Source organism: Phaethon aethereus, assembly GCF_964289735.1.
Source record: "Phaethon aethereus genome assembly, chromosome: 3".
In the NCBI taxonomy this organism is placed as follows: Eukaryota; Metazoa; Chordata; class Aves; order Phaethontiformes; family Phaethontidae; genus Phaethon; species Phaethon aethereus.
Genome location: NC_138576.1, coordinates 1,500,809 through 1,520,509, shown reverse-complemented (window position 1 = coordinate 1,520,509; position 19,701 = coordinate 1,500,809). Strand labels below are relative to the sequence as shown.

Here is a 19,701-nt window from a genome sequence, read left to right as displayed (position 1 = left end):
CTGGTGAAGACCAACATGGAGAAGCTGACATTCTATGCCCTGTCTGCCCCCGAGAAGCTGGATCGCATCGGTGCCTACCTCTCCGAGCGGCTCATCCGAGACGTGAGCCGGCACCGATATGGGTAAGGGCTGGGAGGCTGTTTCAGCCACCCCAGTGATTGGCATTACAGTGGATCACTAGATAGTAGAGGGGGCTCAGGCAAGGGGCAGGATGTGTGGGGTGCGTGGCTCCTGCATGCTCCAAGGTGTCCTGAAGCTAAGAGTGTGCTGCAGAGAGACCTGAGCATGTTCCGCTTCCAAAAGCGAGACATGGGAGCACACAAGGATGTGCAAACCCCTTGCAAAGTTGCAAGGGACCAGGCAAACTGGGAGCCATGTAGGTTCCCTGGCATCGTGCTGTCCATGCTTGAGAGGTCTGCATGTATCCCCCTGAGGGATGATGGCATGTGTACTGGAGCACACTGTACACATGCCATCATCCCTCAGGGACATCATCAGGAGCCTGTGGCACCCTCCTGGCCTTTAAAAAGCCCATGGCTTGAAGCAGAGAGGGGATAAAACCAGGCTCACTAGAGATGAGCCTAGGGGTAGCGTGCCAGAGTTGAAATCGATAGCCCAGCTCAGGTGCATCTACACCAATGCATGCAGCATGGGCACCAAACAGGTGGAGCTGGAAGCCATTGTGCAGCGGGACAGCTATGATGTAGTTGCCATCACAGAAACATGGTGGGATGCTTCTCATGACTGGAGTGCTGCAATGGATGGCTATAAGCTCTTCCAAAGGGATAGGCAGGGAAGGAGAGGCGATGGGGTGGCTCTGTATGTTAGGGAGTGTTTTGATTGTATAGAAATCAATGATTGTGAAGACCAAGTCGAGTGCTTATGGGCAAGGATGAGGGGGAAGGCCAATGAGGCAGACATCCTGCTGGGAGTCTGTTATAGACCACCCAACCAGGACGAAGAGACAGATGAGACATTCTATAAGCGACTGGCGGAAGTCTCACATTCGCTGGCCCTTGTTCTTGTGGGGGACTTCAACCTACCGGGCATCTGTTGGAAGTATAACGCAGCAGAGAGGAAACAATCTGGGAGGTTCCTGGAGTGTGTGGAGGATAACTTCCTGACAGAGCTGGTGAGTGAGCCCACCAGGGGAGGTGCCTTGCTCTTTACAAACAGAGAAGGACTGGTGAGAGATGTGGTGGTCGGAGGCCGTCTTGGGCTTAGCGACCATGGCGTGATAGAATTCTCAGTTGTGAGGGAAGTAAGGAGAGGGGTCAGCAAAACTGCTACCATGGACTTCCGGAGGGCAGACTTTGGCCTGTTCAGGTCACTGGTTGGGAGAGTCCCTTGGAGGACAATCCCGAAGGACAAAGGGGCCCAGAAAGGCTGGGCAGTCTTCAGGAAGGAAATCTTAAAGGCACAGGAGCAGATGGTCCCCATGTGCCATAAGAAGAGCTGGCGGGGAAAGCGACCGGCCTGGCTGAACAGGGGGATTTTGCTGGGACTCAGGGAAAAGAGGAGAGTTTATCACCTCTGGAAGAAGGGGCAGGCAACTCACGAAGAGTACAAGGATCTCGTTAGGTCAAGCAGGGACAAAATTAGAAAGGCAAAAGCCCAGCTAGAGCTCAGTCTGGCCACAGTTGCAAAGGATAATAAAAAATGCTTCTACAGATATATTAACAACAAAAAGAGAGGCAAGGAGAATCTCCATCCCTTACTGGATATGGCGGGGAACATTGTCTCCAAGGACGAGGACAAGGCTGAGGTACTTAATGCCTTCTTTGCCTCAGTCTTTAATAGCCAATCCAGGTATCCACAGGGTATTCAGCCCCCTGAGCTGGAAGATGGGGATGGAGAGCACAATAACTCTCCCATAATCCAGGAGGAAGCAGTTAAGGACATGTTAAACCACCTGGACACACAGAAGTCTATGGGGCCTGATGGGATCCACCCGAGAGTACTGAGAGAGCTGGTGGAGGAGCTTGCCAAGCCACTCTCCATCATTTATCAGCAGTCCTGGTTAACAGGGGAGGTCCCAGAAGACTGGAGGCTTGCCAATGTGATGCCCATCTACAAGAAAGGCCAGAAGGAGGATCCTGGGAACTACAGGCCTGTCAGCCTGACCTCCGTACTGGGGAAGATCATGGAGCGGTTGGTCTTGAGAGTGCTCACAGGGCATCTGCAGGACAACCAAGCGATCAGGCCCAGCCAGCATGGGTTCATGAAAGGCAGGTCCTGCTTGACCAACCTGATCTCCTTCTATGACCAGGTGACCCACCTAGTGGATGAGGGAGAGGCTGTGGATATTGTCTGCCTAGACTTTAGTAAAGCCTTTGACAACATCTCGCACAGCATTCTCCTGGAGAAACTGGCAGCTCGTGGCTTAGACAGGTTTACTCTTCGCTGGGTGAGGAACTGGCTGGATGGCCGAGCCCAGAGAGTCGTGGTGAACGGCATTAAATCCAGCTGATGGCCAGTCACAAGCGGTGTTCCCCAGGGCTCAGTTCTGGGGCCGGTCTTGTTCAATATCTTTATTGATGATCTGGATGAGGGGGTCGAGTGCTCCCTCAGTAAGTTTGCAGATGACACCAAGTTGGGTGGGCGTGTTGATCTGCTGGAGGGTAGGAGGGCTCTGCAGAGGGATCTGGACAGGCTGGATCGATGGGCAGAGGCCAACTGTATGAGGTTCAAAAAGGCCAAGTGCCGGGTCCTGCACTTGGGTTACAACAACCCCACACAACGCTCCAGGCCTGGGGAGGAGTGGCTGGAGAGCTGCCCAGTGGAAAAGGACCTGGGGGTGCTGGTTGACAGCCGGCTGAACATGAGCCAGCAGTGTGCCCAGGTGGCCAAGAAGGCCAACAGCGTCCTGGCCTGTATCAGCACTAGCGTGGCCAGCAGGAGCAGGGCAGGGATCGTGCCCCTGGACTCGGCACTGGTGAGGCCGCACCTTGAATCCTGTGTTCAGTGTTGGGCCCCTCACTACAAGAAGGACGCTGAGGTCCTGGAGCGTGTCCAGAGAAGGGCAACGGAGCTGGGGAAGGGTCTGGAGCACAAGTCTGATGAGGAGCGGCTGAGGGAACTGGGGGTGTTTAGTCTGGAGAGGAGGAGGCTGAGGGGAGACCTTATTGCTCTCTACAGCTGCCTGAAAGGAGGTTGTGGTGAGGTGGGGGTTGGTCTCTTCTCCCAAGTAACCAGCGATAGGATGAGAGGAAATGGCCTCAAGTTGTGCCAGGGGAGGTTTAGATTGGATATTAGGAAAAATGTCTTCACCGAGGGGGTGGTCAAGCATTGGAACAGGCTGCCCAGGGAGGTGGTGGAGTCACCATCTCTGGAAGTGTTCAAAAAATGTGTGGATGTGGTGCTTCAGGACATGGTTTAGGGATCATGGTGATGCTGGATTAATGGTTGAACTTGATGATCTCGAAGGTCCTTTCCAACCGTAGTGATTCTGTGATTCCAGAGCCAGATGGAAGTCTGGCTAGGTGCGGGTGAGCAGCTAAGCAGGGTGGCCCTGATTCCACCTTGCTGAGAGTTATTCAGGACCAGCTTGGTTGTGTTGCACCCCGTGCACGTCTCTGTTGAGCTACGGTGATGTGGCACAAGCTGGAGCAAGGATGAGGGGCAGTGTGCTGACGCTTTTCCAGAGAGCACGTGGTGGGAGTGCGTTGGGCTGGATGGGGATTGCTGTGTTTACTCTGTTGCTTACCTGTGTGGTCCTGGCCAGGCCCCATTCCCTTTGTCTTCCTTCCCTGCATCGCTTCCAGCAAAGCTTTGCTGTGTTTACTGCATGGAGAGCAGCGTCCTCCTGGAAATAGCTGACTGCCCTGATTAGAAACGCTGGGGGAACACGGGAGGGCTCCTTCCCTTTGAAACAGCTCCTGGATTGATTCTCGTTGTCTCCTGAACAAAGCCACGGCAGACAAACACGGCTCAGCTTTGCGGGGTGAACTTCAGCCTCCCTTTTATCCTGGGGGAAGAGAAGCCAGCAGCCTGCCTAAGAAGTGTTAAAGTTGGAAAACCTTCAAAGCCTCATCCGCATCACCCATCATCGGGAGTGACAGGACATTCAAAGCTCTGCCTGATGTTCTGCGGTTAAGCGGCTGTTAACAGGCCCTACTTGCTATGTTGGGAAAAGAAATGCTTTCAAAGATTTTTGACACCTAATGACAAGCTTCGGTGGGTGTGGGGGGAATATATTCCTTCCTCCGCTGCCTGTGCATATAGGCACGTAATTGGGTTGGAGCACTAGCTAGTTTTCAAAGTCTAACTTTGAAGTGCCTGAAACGGGTTTGGATCAACCTTTCATTTGTAGGTCGGTGTTGGCTGGAGCAGAAGGATTTGCCCTGCTGCAGACACACAGCCGGGCTTTGAAAGAGTGGCCGAGCACGTAGATACCTGTCTCCTGCGTGTAAGATGAAGACAGCCTTGATGTCAGGCCTGCTGAGTGTCCTCTTTTTGTTACCTTTATTGCTAAAAAGAGCAAGTGCTCTTGTTTGAGTTTGCAGCAATGCAACCCACCATCTGTAAGAGGGTGGTTGGGGTAGGTCGGAGGTGACAACTCCACAAGTGTTCCTTTTTCCTTGTGGTGGCCAGTTGTCCCCAAAACAGAAGCCATGCTGTTGCAATAATATTGGCACAGAATGTTGTTTTCAGCCTTGTTTCCTATGAGAAAGGAGCTTGATGCTTCATGCTGGTCACAGGTCACCTCTTTGTACCTTTTTTCCCTCTGGGCCAGTTTTAACCCAGTTTGACAGATGGATAGGAGCCACAGAGATCCAGGAATAGTTGGCTGCTTATTTTCACAGTATCTTGAAGAGCTGTAATAGTGTCTGAAGGACAGGCTGCAGTGTGAGCTCAAGCACGCTACAAGACACTGGAGACTCTACTCAAAACTGGAGCCAGGTTTCAACAGTTCTGGGGCCTCAGGAGATGGGATCAATTTTTCTGCGTTTTACCACCTGGAACTTGGAAATCCAGAGTTTATCAGACACCTCCTTTTCCCCGAGAGGGCAGTTGCCTCTCCAGCTGCCCTTTAATGCGCAGGCAGGGCTGGCGCAAGGAGATCGGCAGCTCCCGCCTGCCTCGCTGCTGGCGAGCTCCGTGTTTTTGAGTTTCCCTCTTGCAGCACAAGCTGGTGGCTGCTGCGTGCCACCCAGGCTGCAAATCCAGTCATACAAGGAGCTGGCTTGAAAAATGGAGGTTAAAGGAGGAATTGTGCTCGATATAAAGAGATCTGTGCTTGCCACCCTCCTGCTTTCGGCCACACCAGGAGATCTGGGCTTGATGTGAGCTGCTGTGGTACAAAGATTCACAGCTGCACAGAGAACAGGAGTCAAAGGGAGGTGGTTAAGGAGCTGTAAAGTTTGTTTTATTCCCAGTGTCCTGGTACTGGGCCCATGTCAGGTGTTTGGGGTACCTCAGAGGTCCTGCAAGAAGAGCTGGAGCTGTGAGACTCGGTGTAATAGCCGTTTGGGTTTTTTGTGTATTTTGGACGTCTTCAGCTGGAACAAATGTCTGCTCAGAGCAGTCAGAGGCTGAGGTTTGCTTCTCCGCTGGGCTTTGTGCACGCAGTGGGGGACCAGCAACTGGAGGTCAGCGCGGTCATTGCACAAATCAGCCCATCCAGGGGCTCCAGCCACGACGTTGTTAATGAAAGTGTCGCAGGACCAGCCTGCAAACAGACTTTGCCAGAGCCACCTGGGCAACTGGTCCAATTTGTCTTGGAAATATGATGCAACACCCAACAAATTCGGCAATTGCAGTGTAAGCATCTGGCCACCTCTGTAACGGGCACCCGATTGAGATGCATTGCTGGGCACAAGGTTTTCCAGCTTCCTCCCAGAGGCAGGAGCATTGCAGGACCGGTTAAATAAATAGCCTGGAAGATGCGCTGTGGCAGCTTGCAGCAAAGCCAGCTGCCAGAGGGTGGTCTGTGGGTGAGCTCAGCCTGGTTGGGAGAGATGGTGAAGGGATGTGCTCTGCTCAGGGAGGTCCCCTGCATGGCCCAGGGACCCATCACTGGTGTATCCTGTCTTGCTGCTGTCTTTGAACCATCTTCTGGGCTTCCCTTGTCCCTGTTCAGCACACAGAGCCAAGACTGAGTGACTGAGCCCTGTGCCTGGAGGAGGGATGGGGACCAAGGTAATCCTGGTGAGGGCAATGCTGCATCCTGGTCTCTGCGCTGCTGGAGGAAACCCTGCTCACCCCGGGAACTTTTAGGGTGATGTGAATATGTTTGTCAGGGTTGCTTTATTGTGTATTTAAGCACATCGTTTCTGGAGCACATCATCCTGTCCCTCCTCCCTGGGCAGGACCAGTTGGGTCTGCAAGAACAGTTGCCTGAGATGCTGAGCCCACCCTGTACGAAGCCCAGTGCTCCCTCACGGGATATAAAGACCAGTTCCGGGCAAGGGAAGCCCACAAGTGGTGCTGGGTGGGAGATGCAAGGTGTTGCTGACAGCCTTGGTCCCAGGGCAGCTGGGTCTTCACTAGGAGAGATGCTGGGAGCAGCCAACGATATCTAAAAATATCCCAAGGGTATTTTGGGTGTAAAATTTTTCTCCTTGGGTTCGCCAGAGCAGGAGGTTGGCGTTTTGCTGATGGGCGCCCATGCGGTTTGGGAGAGGGGAGAAGGAGGGATGGCCCATGCTGCTACTGGGGAGTGACCCTGGCCTCTGCCTGCTCCCAGATACGTGTGCATTGCCATGGAGGCCCTGGACCAGCTCCTCATGGCCTGCCACTGCCAGAGCATCAACCTCTTCGTGGAGAGCTTCCTGAAGATGGTGGCGAAGCTGCTGGAGTCAGAGAAGCCCAACCTGCAGATCCTGGGGACCAACTCAGTGAGTAGTGGTGCAGCGGGAGGTGGCAGCATCCTGCTGACCCTGTCCTCAGCTTTCCGCCCTGCCTGTCACTCCTGCATCTCTGCACAGTGGCAGGGCAGGAAACCTGGTTGGGAAAGGATGGGAGTGGCTGCAGGGGAGGATTTTTTGGTGTCCCCTCTTGTATGTCCAGCCATGCGTGAGGTTTCCGAGACCCTGGCTGTGCTGCCTGTGCACTGTCCCTGCTGTTTGCTGTCTGTGACCAGTTGCTGGTCTCTGACCTCTGCTGCTATGCCTTCCCTCTCTTGAATTCAGCTTTTCCTAAACGAGCCCGAGGACACAGGGGCTGTCAGTGGTTTTGGACAATAGATGAACTTAGGAGGTGATCCCCATGGATTTTGGGAGCTATTTGTGCTCAGAAAAGGGCTGGCTTAAACAGAGCTGCTGCTTGCAATAAATAGCTTAGCTGGACTGGGGGTGTGTCAGTCACAGACATAAATGAGGGGAAAGGAGAAGCATGGATGAACAAAGATGACGTCCTCCCAGCATCCAAACTGCTGATCCTGCCTAGCAGCCACTTGTGCATGGCCTTTCTGCTGTTTTTTACTGAGAACACTGGGTGTACCTAACACCCAGTCTTGCGAGGGCTCTGCCAGTGCCTGGTAGCTTGGCTTGGACAAGCAGCATATGTCCTTGCTGCTTTTTAAGAGGGGGTTTGGATGGAGCTGATCATCCCCTGGGCAGGAGGGTGGACTGGGTAGGTGGTCTCTCGAGTGCCTGGGAAAGGCACAGATAGCTCAGCCCTAAGCTTTAATTCTCTGCTGCGTGTGACAGGGAAAGGGAAGGTATTAAAGTTTCTGCTGATGCCTCCTGGTCGGGATAGCACTGCGTCCCGCAACGCTTCTCTCTTCCAGGAGCCGGCACGGTCCCGGACGCGGGGTTGTAAATGCCTCGGCTGAGGCATGGGCAGCCGAGTGGAGACCATTCGCACCCCGACCTCCCTCGCAGCTAATTGCTCCCAGCTGAAAGCGATGTGAGCTGCCCATCTGCAAACCTATTAATCCACAGCTCTTGGAGGAGTGGGAGGATTGATCCCTCGGCTGAAACTGCTGCTGGCAGCAGTTTACTGTGGCTTTTCGGTGCAGTGATGCTGCTGTAAGCTCTGGGCATGCTGCAGGGGCTGCCTAGGAAAGCCCCTTGCAATGGGAGCAGGGTCTCCGAGTAGCATGCACATCCTTCTGCCCAAGGGTGTCCCAGGCTCCATGGGAGACCAGAGAGGTCCCACTCGCTGTCCAAACCTCTTGAGGGGTGTGCTGGAGCAAGCTGTATAGCCCAGTGGCAAGCAGCTGGGTCTCTTGCTAAAACACCCTGTGTTGCAGCTCAGCCCTGCCTGCAAACGCATGCAATATCCCCTTGCCCAGCCCCTGAGCTGTTTGGGAAATGCAGGGGTTGTCCCAGGGCCCAGAGCATCCTGGGGTGGAGGTAGGGTTTAAAGCTCAACTCAGCCAGTGTCTCGCTATCTGTGGCCGCTCTTTGGACACTCCTCAGGTCCTTGGTGCCCCAGCAGAGCCCTGCATCGGAGGGGCCACCGGCACATGGCATGGGGCTGCACCTCAATGGGAGCTACCGGCATGGAGCCGGGGAGGGGACAGCCCTCACCGCAGGGGCCACGGCAGAGGCTTCAGCGAACCGGCCCCAACACAGACATCCTTGAGTGGGAGGCATTGGGACAAGGCAAGACGGAGCCCAGCCTCATGTTTCCTGCCCGTGCAGAGCAAACCTCCTGTGTTCAGGCACCCGTGGAGAGGAGAGGTGGTCCTGGGCCACGGATAGATGTTCCCTTAGTGCTGCTGTCGCTGCGGTCAGGAATCAGTAGTGCGTGTTTTAATGAGGAGTCCAGATCAGGAATGATGCTTTAGTGATGGGGTTTTTTTTTTCCTTCTCAAGCATAGCAGCATTCAGAGGGCAAATAGAACAGAAAACTTGTGGGCTTTTATAGAAAAGTGAGTAATGATAATGAGACCCTTCTTCCTATATCTGCTAATGAGGAATGTGCCTCAGGCTCGTGCTTAATTAGAGGGTGCTGTCTCAAGCAATCTTCACAATAAAGGAGCTGATGGCAAAGGCAGGAGGAGGTTGTTTATAGAAACCTGCTCCAAGTGAGTCATTCTCCGCGGCGTGAGATCTTGCCTGAAACACGTCTCCCTCCTCACGCAGAGCCAAGGTGTCGCGCTGCTGAGAGGCTGATCCCAGGGACCAGCCCACCGGGCTCCATGGCCGCAGCGCTGGAGGCGGCAGCGAAAATCCAGCGTCCTGTGATCGCTGTAAACCCCATCCTGTAATCCCCGGAGTGAACATATGGAGCTGTAGCTTAAATCCTCTTTGGTTTCTCATCCTTGTTAGGAGGCTGCTGGGCAACCTCCCCGCTTTGGGTAGGAACCTTCTAATTTCCAGCTCGATGTCATTCCCATTTTATTTTTCCTCGAACCAACATTGATCTTTCATTTAAACAGCTCTTCCCCCGCCTTAATCTTCCTCTTCTGATGTATTTATGTCTGATGTATTTATAGGTGGCAGCGTTATCCCTTCCCAGCCGTTGTTTTGCTTCTCTAAGGCATCCACGCTCCTCGCAGTCCCCCTGCGCTTGCTCCCTACTCGTCCTAGCTATGTTTCAGTTGGAGTTTGTTGGCTTCAAGCACGGAAGCCCCAAGCTTCCCCAGCCCGGCACCCCTTCAAACCACGGCAGAAATAGTGTTGCATTTCAATGTTTTAAATTGTTTTCTCAGCGGAAATATAATGTGAAGCTGCAGAGCAGCTTTTCAGCTGGGATGTGGTGCCCGTTAGTGAAAATAAGTCTCTTTCCCTGAAGATTTGATGCTTCTTTCTTGCTGGACCAGCTCTCACTGGGTCATTTCCGTGTGTTCTGGTGCTGCTTTTATCACTGGGCAGTGGGACCAGGGTGGGCATCTCCCGTAATTGCTGCATGGTACAGCACCCTTGTAGGGGCAGTCAAGTCTTGGAAAAATGCAATAGTCTATGAGCAAGTGGCAGAGTCCTAAAACTGCCCCGTTGACAGAGCAAGGAGGCTTCGAGGCTGATTTTATTCTGTTCTTAGCTGCTTTTTACAAGTTCTGGCCCTGCCAGGGGCTGCAGGCTGAAAATGGATGCAGAGGGGGCAGCTGCCTCCAGCTGTTGGCAGATGTGAACACCATGCTGCATCCAGTGGTGTTACCAGGCACAGTGGCACCATGCAGGGACGTCTGTTCCCTGAGGACAGAAGTGGGCAGGACTCGCTGTGCCTGACAGCTGGCCCGGGAAGCTGCCCTTGGGAGCAGGCAGCTGAACCACGGGCACTGCTGGTGTGGGTGGGTGGGCTGGCAACCCCTGGGGCTTTGACAGCTTCAGACTAAGGAGTGCTGATGAGGTGGTCCTGCCTAGTTGCTTGATGGCATGAAACGAGCTGCCATCCTCTGCGTGGCTGTGGGTTTGATACCTGCAGATACTGGCTGCAGACAAGCCGTTTCTTTCCTTTATTTCACGATGCTTCGTAGCCACAGGATGCTTGGGACAGCTCTCCCAGAGCTGCCCTGGGGAGCCCCCATTGCTGTTCTTCGCTCTCCGTCCTGCCCTCACCTCCGGTTGCACGTGGAATTGCCATGAGCTTAAAAAACCCCACTTTGTGTGCTGCCTGATGCAGAGGTTTCTTACATAACAGCCCTGCATTTTTTCTGGTGAGTAAGAGGAGTTTATCAGTTGGAGCTGGTCCCTGCACTCTGGGAACTGTTCCTGGCGGGGCTGAGCCGGCTCCTTCGCTTGCGCAGAGCCAGCTTTTGCAACTGACGTTATTAATAGCCCGGCGCAGCGGGTGCATGCTAATCAGCATAAAATCACATTTCTGTGCGATGCTCTGGGATGACCGGGCTGGCTTTGCCAGCGTGGAGGGGCACTGGTAGGCTATTTGCCTGCTGCTCTGCTGGATGCCAGCAAATGCAGAAAGCAAAAAGTGAGAAAAGCCTGCTGATAGAGTTGGGGTAACGAGGGAGCTCCCATGCAGCATGGCATCTCCAGAGGGTGCTGAGCACCCTAAGAAATGTTGAGTGGACAGGTAACCCCTTGGAAGTAGGTTAGATCTTCCCAGCTGGAAGAGGAACCCAACAGTCCTGGCTCAGGACAGCTTGCCCGAGTGACATGGGATAGCTCGGTGCCACCGCAGAGCTTCATGCCACACTGTCGTAAGCAATGGGGCTGCACCGGCATTGGCACCGCACCGCGGTGCAGCGTCTGTGTCTGGCAGAAGCACAACTTGCACACGGTGTGAGCGGGTGCCCGTAGCAGGAGATCACAGAATCACACAGAATCACTAGGTTGGAAAGGACCTTCAAGATTATCAAGGCCAACCATTAACCCAAAGCCACCGTGCCCCCTGAACACAGAGATGTCTCACTCGGAGGAGCGGTAGGGGTGTGCAGCTGAATCCTCTGCCTCTGCTGTTGGGTCAGGGCTGGGATCTTTCTCAAGGGCTCCTTTGTGTCTCTTGGATGATTTTTCGAGCCTGGAAGAGAATATTTCTAACGAGAGCTTCCAAGGCTGAGTGCATGGGCATCGTTGCTCTCCCAGTGCTGCTGGGTAGCAGTTAATAGCTGAGGTGGTTTGGGGGATTGCTTGGACAGGGAGCATCCTCTCCCTTCATCGCATGCCCTTGCAAATGTCCTCAGCTTTCCCAGCGTGCTGAAGCAGATGCAGCACGGGAGCACAAAAACAGCCAGCAGACTTCTCTACCTAAAATTGTGGCAAGCAGCTGCTTTCACCCTTGCTCCGAGTAGGAGGATAAAGCACGGGGACTTGGTGGCACGATGCTTGTCCCAGGCCAAGGATAAACCTCATCTGTTCACAACGCCAGGTGCTGTAGGATGGGTACAGGCTGGATGCTCTATATGTTCCAGCCAGGACCTGATGTCTTGAATTTTGTGGCAGCTCATGTGCTATTGAGGTTTTATTTACTTTTTCCTTTTTTAAAGCCGTCCCTGTCAGCATGATTGAATGAGTGGAGGTTCCCCCTTCCTGCCTGACCATTTGTTCTCATCTTTTTATGAATAAGTTTCGGAATTCAGAAGAAAGCTTGAAAAGATGTTTATCCTTTCTTCTTTCTTAATTCTCTCCCTGAAAGCTTAAAAGCCAGATCTGCTGGTCAGCTGGCATTTCTGGTAAGCCCCGCGCCTTGTTGGCGTGGCCATGCTGGAAGGGAGCAATGGGACCTTGTGCCACTGGGTGCTGCGGGCGAGATCTGGGATGTGGTTAAGAACCTGCTTGCAGTTGGTTTTTCCACTGGCATTTCCAAGGCTGTTTTCCCCGCCCTGCAGCAGCATTTGGGAAATGTTGGTCAGGTTTTGTGCCACCTGGGAGGATGGAAAGAAGCTGCGGGCAAATTTATCTCCTGTTACTAGCATGTGCTGCATATTAGGGATCCCTAACTCAGAGCGTTGTTGCACCCCCAAATGCCCTTTACAGGGACCATTGGGACTTGTGGTGAGGTTTGCAGCACCCACAGCGGGGCCTGGGTGCTGATGGAGCTCGATGGGACAGTATGATGGTACATTCCCACGTGGGGATCCCATGTCCTGGGTGCAGCTGGGCAGCCTGAGTTGTCATCCCGAGCGCACGCCAAGCTGCTGTAGTGAAAAGCCCTGTGTCACACTGCTGAAGCCCACAAATGCTTGCTGGTTTGGGTAGGAATTTTAAGAATATTTTTGTTGTCGTGCCTTCTGGGCTGACTCCCTCTTTCTTCTCTCCCAGTTCGTGAAGTTTGCCAACATCGAAGAGGACACTCCGTCTTATCACCGCAGCTATGACTTCTTTGTCTCCCGCTTCAGTGAGATGTGCCACTCCAGCCACGACGACCTGGACGTCCGGACAAAGTGAGTGCCATGAGTGGCGTGTCCCTGGCTCTGCCTGCTCTGTGACCGCATCCTGGGTGGGCTTCCCTGTGCCCCCAGCCCCTGCCTTTCCTGGACAAGTGCCTGCTTTTGGGGACAGGTTGGATGCAAGCCACACAGATTGACTGCTGTGTGCTGTGATGGAGATGCACAGTGATTCCCCAGAGCTGGGTGCACTCAGGCTGCTGTTCTTTACCCTCCCTTATTTTCCAAGCATTAAACCCTGTTGACTGCATGGGAGGATGAAAGAGGAGCCCAGAAAACACAGTGCAGCACATATCCCCCACAGCAACGGAGGCTGGATATCATGTGCAGTATTACATGGGTGTGAGAGAAGTTGATTTGCATTTGCTGGGCTGAGAACAGGGCAGCTGTGCTTGCTCTGACCACTGCTAATGCCAACACAAGGGACAAACGTGCCCTTGGGCTTCCAACTTTTTATCTTTGGGCAAAATGTGAGCGGGTAACACCTGCAGTCTGCTCATCGCACGGCTGCCTCAGTGCATCTTTAAACATTTATTGTCCAGGGCCACAGCCTGCAGACAGCTGGAGCTCAGAGCAGGAGGTAAGGAAGTTATCCTGGCCCCAAAAGGAAGGATAATGATGATGATGGGAAGACTCCCGCACTCTTAGCAAAATGAATGTTCACTCAAAAACTGCCTGCTGCAGCCATGTGGTCTGTTGTTTTTCACGTTTAAAGGCGGTGACATTTCTCTAGACAGCATCGAGGACTGACTTGCTTTGCTGTGATGAGAAATGTACCCTGGGGGGATTAATTACAACTAAAGCAGACAGATTAATGTTGTTTACCGCTGCCAAGTCCAGGCCTGTCAGTGGTGTATTTAAAAAGACCCGGCACTTGAAATGGCCCTGCGAGGCACGGATGGCATAGCACTTGTGGCTCTCACCAGGAAGCTCTGGGCAGGAGACAAGTTTTAAGGAAAGCCCAGATGTCAGCCAGCATTTTGGCACATCGTGTTGGTGCCGTTCCCGGAGCTGCTGTACCAGGGACCAGCTCCCTTGCAGAGGGGTGATCCCATGAGGATTGCCACTCCTCACAGAGGCTTGTCTCCGAGGCCCGGGCTTGCCTCCTTTTAATGCTACAGGCTCAGGTTTGGGGTTTTTCTTCCTTAATAAGGAAATAATGCAGAAGGCTCATTATTTCCACTTGACCTTCAGGGCACTGGTGACGCTGGCTAAATTGCATTGGAGACTGGAAGGGAGAGATTCTGCAGCTCCTGTAATTAAAACGGAGCGCATTGCTTTCCTGGGCCCTTGGTCCTGCTCAAAGCTCCTTCCTCAAGAATTGTGTCTCAGTCAGATTATTGCCTTGATTAGATGTGCAAAATGTGTTATGGAGCCCTCAGAGCAGGTTATTTAATGTATTTATTTCTGCAGATAAGCACGTGCTATCTTTCTCAGACATTAGCAGTGGGTGTTCAGGGGCTGGTTTCAGACCTGGGAACCCTGCTGTGTGGTGGGATTTTTATTGATGACTTTATTGACTAGAGCAGAGTAAGGATCTTTGAACCCAGAAAGGACACAGATGTCAAAAACCACCTACGTTTCCCTACCATCCAGCATCCCTGTGGGTGCAGCTCAACTCTACAGTTGCTGGGAGTGGGGGAAATGGGAAAACCCTCCATGCATACCACAGCCAGAGAATGGAGACCTCCCGGGCCCAAAAACAATCCTGCAGAGAGGCCAGGCTCACCAGTGCCGCCTCTCCATATTGGGTAGCATGTGCCATGGAGGTGGGTGGCTGCTGCTTGCCTGGGGGCTGCTTGGGAAAGACAGTGGATGGGAGCCGGCTGCTGCTGCCAGGATGATTTTAGCTGCTTCAGAGCCTTTCCTGCTCACGTCTGTTGGGCTACGGGAAGCCATGTCTCTCGGGAATGCGAGGCAGGAGGATTGCCCTGGGGTGCCCCAGGCCTGGAGCTGGGAAGTGGAGCATCGCCTGCACGAACCCCTCCAGCAGCACAGAAATCAGTGTCTTCTCTCCAATTTCTTGCAGTTTCACCCATGTGTATATGTGTATACACGTGTAAAATAACATAGGCTATACAGATATGTAGGGTTTTGGTGTCAATTTGTTCCCCAGGATCCGGATGTCTGGCATTAAAGGCCTGCAAGGGGTGGTGAGGAAGACGGTGAACGACGAACTCCAAGCCAACATCTGGGACCCACAGCACATGGACAAAATCGTGCCCTCGCTGCTCTTCAACTTACAGCACGTGGAGGAGGCTGAAAGGTGAGTGCTTGCTGCTGCCATGACCCACCTGCTCTGCCAGCCTCTTTGGGGCCCTGGAGCTGCTTTTGCCAAGGTTTTGCAGGGCAGAGGCATTGCAAGCTGTGTCTGCAGCTCGTGAAAAGTGCGGTGAGTGGCCAGAGGGGAAACCCTGCGAGTACCTCACTGAAGGATGCCGCACGTGGCAGGAGCTCTGCTTGTCACCTGGTGCCGTGAAGGTTATTGCTATCTTGGCCACTGCAGGGCATCGTGGCTCCCGTGGAGGAAAGAGCTCTCTGTGCTCTCCCTGCAGTTAAGGCATGCTGTTTGCAAAGACTCTGAGCTGCCCGTTCAGTGTGCTGACCTCTGGGAGGGATTCTTGCTTAAATGCTACCAAAGCAGTTATTTTAAAGCCAGGCAACAGGAATCTCAGGAACTGAAATGTGGCTTTGCTTGCTGTCCCTCCATTCTTCTGGCATAACCTCCCGCTGGCTGCGTGCTTGCCACCAGCTGGGTGTTTGAAAGGGATTTGCTTAGCTGAGAAGTGCAGAGCAGAGAAGCAGGTATGAATTCCTCCTGGGATTTTCCTTTTGAAGGTTAAGAGAGATGTATCAGCCCTGGGAAGTTGGCTTCTGGCCAGATGCCTTTCCCTTTTTTCTTGTAAACTGCAGCATCAAGGTGGAAAAAAGAATCCATGGTGTTTGTGTGATGCCAAACAAGCCTGACTGTGGAAAAAGGGGATGGATCTCCTCTGGGCTGTGCATGTTTAGGGTGATCGTGGCATGTCCCCCTCCTCTGTGACCCGTGCACCCGTGCTGCTTTCTGATGTGGCTCAAATCCAGCAGCACTTTATCATTGGGCCCTTCTGGAATGGAGCTGCCCCGTCTGCCTGGCAGGGTGACATTTGCCTGCTACGGGGTGGCTGGGGTCTGTGCGAGGGGTAGCCCACGGCCCTCTGCAGAACGGGGCATGGGCAGATGCCACCATCATTTTGCTCCAACCCTCCCTGGCCGGGTTTTGTGCCTCTTCTCCCCCACTGCTGCCACATACTCAGCGCCGCTCTCACCGCCCTCCTCTGCTTTTGCAGCCGCTCCCCCTCCCCGCTGCAAGCCACCGAGAAGGAGAAGGAGAGTCCTACGGAGCTGGCGGAGAGGTGTCTGCGGGAGCTGCTGGGCCGAGCGGCGTACGGCAACATCAAGAACGCCATCAAACCTGTCCTCATGTAAGTCGTGCATCCCTCTTTTTTGGCACAAGGGAAACTGAGGCATGGGGAAACAGCCAGTGTGGGCCAGAGATGGGGCAAAGGCATGGGCTCCTACGGCTCCCCTCAGCATTGGTACTGGAAATGGGGACTGGGTTTCAGGCCGAGTTCTCATTTTTGGATGCAATGAGGAAGATGGCATGGCATAGAGAGCTGTCGCTGAGCAAAGTCAGCCTTGGAGAGGAGTTTGTGTCCCTGCCCTCGCCTGCAGTGTTTTCTCCCTGCTGCTTCTGGCTGTCCCTGGTGCTGCTTTGCACCCCTGCAGGGTTTGGGGGACCGACAGTTACTTTCTCCTCCGTTTCCATGTCTTCCCCAGCCACTTGGATAACCACTCACTCTGGGAGCCCAAGATCTTTGCCACCTGCTGCTTCAGGATCATCATGTACTCGATCCAGGTGGGGAGCTGGTGGGACTCCGGCTGGCAGCACCGGCCGGGGACACACATGCATGCCTGGGAGCACCCCCATCCACCCCCACAGCCGGGCTGAATCAGAGCCGCCGCCACATTGTCGCATCCCGGCGGTGCCGAGTCCGAGCGCTCGCAATGAGCTCGGCTTCCAAGCGTGCTCCAAAGCAAGCTGGAAACAGGCACGGTCCGGGTGTACGGCAGCGTGGGCTGGGGGCCCCGCAGGTATGCGGGGAAATGGCTGGTAGGCGTTAGTCAGCCGGGCTGTGTGCCAGCCCTGCGTGTTTTAGGATGCTGCTCATGGAGCTTGTGTCTCAGTCCCGGTGGCGATTCCCTCCCTCTCAGCGGAAAGTGAAGCCCTGCTGAATCAGACGGGTTAACGGCGTGCTGTGAAACGCTCCAAGGGAAGCAGCTGTGCTCCAATGGAAAGCTGCCTCTTTCCAGATCGCTGCCATGTAAATCAACCCAAACTCCTCTTCCCTACAGAAAAGGAGAGGGGCTGTCTGGGGTGAAACGTGCCCTGGGCAAACCAGGCATCGCCACAGTGCCTGCAGCCCAGCATCCATGTCCTTAGACCTGGGGGTGGTCAGAGACAGACCCTGCCAGGCTCTTCCCTTCTCACTGGGGCCATGGAAATGCAGTTTAGATAAACCCCCAAGTGATGGGAAAAGGTCCATCCTTTCTTTTTCCATGTAAATCTCAATGAAACTCTTTGTGTGGTCCCTTGCATGCTGTCGGGCACAGTACTGCCTTCCCTCCCTGTTCCCACTCTGCTGGGGCTGTCTCAGACCTGCGGCCCCACTTCACTCCCCTTGGGAGTTTGCTTTGCTTTTGGATGTGACCAAGCCACGGCTCTGCTTGGAGAACTCTTACAGTGAAAAGCAGATCACCACCGCCTGCTCTCGTTTCTTGTTTTTAATCCTGTAAACTTCCTAAACCCCTTTACAGCACTACTAAATTTTATAAAATCCTGTTAATGCATATTGGAGGAGTAAGGTCACAATAACTCAGCAGGACCCTTTTGAAGTATAGATGTGTTTGGGAAACCCTGGCAAAAATCAAATCCCTTCCCCCTGAAATCCCCAGGATTAATTGTCACAATTTCCTTAGATCTGTACAGCTCTTTAGATTGTTTTTTCCTGTGCGAATTGGTCCAAGCTCTTGCTCAGTCATGTAAAGCAGGCTTCTTCCAGGTGCCTCCTCTCATTTTGCATCCAGAACTGTCTTGGAAAGAGCCAGGCAGAGACTCGGTGCAGCTGGGTGCCTGTGCATGATTCGTCCCTGGTAGCCACGTGGGTTACAGAAACGGGCTGTCACCTCGTGCATGCAGCACCCATGCTGACATTCATGCTCTCTTTCCAGCCGCAGCACTCGCATCTCGTGATCCAGCAGCTCCTGGGGCACCTGGATGCCAATAGCAAGAGTGCGGCCACCGTGCGCGCGGGCATCGTGGAGGTCCTCTCGGAGGCAGCGGTGATTGCAGCCTCTGGATCTGTTGGTAAGTGGATGAATTTATCATCTCCATCCATCTCTTCACCTTTTTGTTGCAGTGGGAGAGGTCCCAGAGGTTTGGGCTGGGCTCTGGTGTGCACCCAGGTGTGAGCTGGTGATGGGGGAATCCAGTCTGGAGCATCCAGGGGTGCTGGGGATCAGTTGGAGGCTGTTTCAGAGCTCCTGAGTGCAACGCTCACGTTCAGTGGCTGCAATGCCCACGTGCAGCCGCCTAAATCTGGAAGGTTGAATGCTGTGTTGGCCCTTGCCTTTCTGGCAGTGGGCAAAGGGATTTTCAGGGCTCCTTTTCTGGACCTTACTGTGAATATGCTGAGCTGATGTTGCTCCTGGAAGGACATTTCTCTCCCGTCTTGACTGGGGAAGCTGGTGTGGGAACTGTGGTTCTGGCCAAACTGATTTTTAATATGTTTATGGGGTAATGGAGTGCGTAAACCACGCTGTCCTGGGGGAAACTACAGCCTCCATCTCCATGGGGAAAATTGCTGCTCTCCTCTGGCGATGCTCCACCGTCTCTCCCCTCTCGCCACCCCAGGCCCCACGGTGCTGGAGGTGTTTAACACCCTGCTGAGGCAGCTGCGGCTCAGCATTGACTACGCGCTGACGGGGAGCTACGACTGTGCCGCTGGTGTCAGCACCAAGATCATCAAGGAGCACGAGGAGAGGATGTTCCAGGAGGCCGTCATTAAAACCATAGGTGGGGTGTCCTGCGGTGCCCGGCGCAGGTGCGGGCGGTGCTGGTGGGTGGCCCCCTGTGCGGTGGGTTTCTCCCTTTTTGCATCTGCAGGATTATCCAGAGTGAAACAAAGTCACCCTCACCCTAAAAGCAGTGGTGGGAAATGAGATTTATAGCGGTGGGTTATCAGCAGGTGGCATTGCAACCCCAGCCATCCCCAGCAGAGCTGCTGTGCACGGGCAGAGTCCTGTTTCTCCCTGGGTAGGAGACCCTGAGGAAGGGGGAGAGAGGGCAGGCACCAGCCTGCTGCAGCTGCTGGGCGTGGGCATGCACTAGCCCCAGAAAATGAAGGGGTAGAGACCGGGATTGGCAACTGTCAGCCTCACCCTGCCTGGGCCTGGGGCTGCCGCATCTGTGGCAAGACCCATCAAGACCTGATGGGTCTTGAACCACCCTGAAGGTAAAGCTGCCTGTGGGTACCGCATCCAGGCGAGCTTGGGGGTCTATGGCTATGGGAGTCCGGCAGCTGGCTTGGAGTGGGGCAGGTGGGGAGACCCCATGGCACAGGGTGCTTTGGGGGTGGTGGGCTGCACCTCGCATGCTGCCAGCTCGCTCTTGTCCCCGCAGGGTCCTTCGCCAGCACGCTGCCCACCTACCAGCAGTCTGAGGTGATGGTCTTCATCATGAACAAGGTGCCGTTACCCTCCTCACAGCCGTCCATTGAGGCTGGCAAAGCTGGGTAAGAATGGATGCCTTCCTCCCTCCTCGTTCTCCCCCCTGCCCTGCTCTCCCTGCCACTGTCCTGTCCGGGCAGGGTATAAGGGCTTTGAACACAGAGATGTAAGTGCTGGGGAGCTCCTGAAACCATTCC

At 54.1% G+C, this 19,701-nt stretch overlaps 1 protein-coding gene across 1 annotated transcript in view; it reads left to right on the top strand.

Moving 5' to 3' along the window:
• Positions 1-19,701, top strand: part of EFR3B (EFR3 homolog B) — a gene marked incomplete at its 3' end in the record, with an annotated part of 28,230 nt that continues 8,529 nt past the window's right edge. The window contains exons 1-9 of the mRNA XM_081997403.1: positions 1-122; positions 6,689-6,839; positions 12,612-12,733; positions 14,853-15,002; positions 16,066-16,200; positions 16,556-16,634; positions 18,008-18,143; positions 18,690-18,851; positions 19,458-19,569. Coding sequence (XP_081853529.1) covers positions 16-122; positions 6,689-6,839; positions 12,612-12,733; positions 14,853-15,002; positions 16,066-16,200; positions 16,556-16,634; positions 18,008-18,143; positions 18,690-18,851; positions 19,458-19,569 — 1,154 coding nt within the window. The 5' untranslated portion in view covers positions 1-15. The remainder of the gene's footprint in view (positions 123-6,688; positions 6,840-12,611; positions 12,734-14,852; positions 15,003-16,065; positions 16,201-16,555; positions 16,635-18,007; positions 18,144-18,689; positions 18,852-19,457; positions 19,570-19,701) is intronic.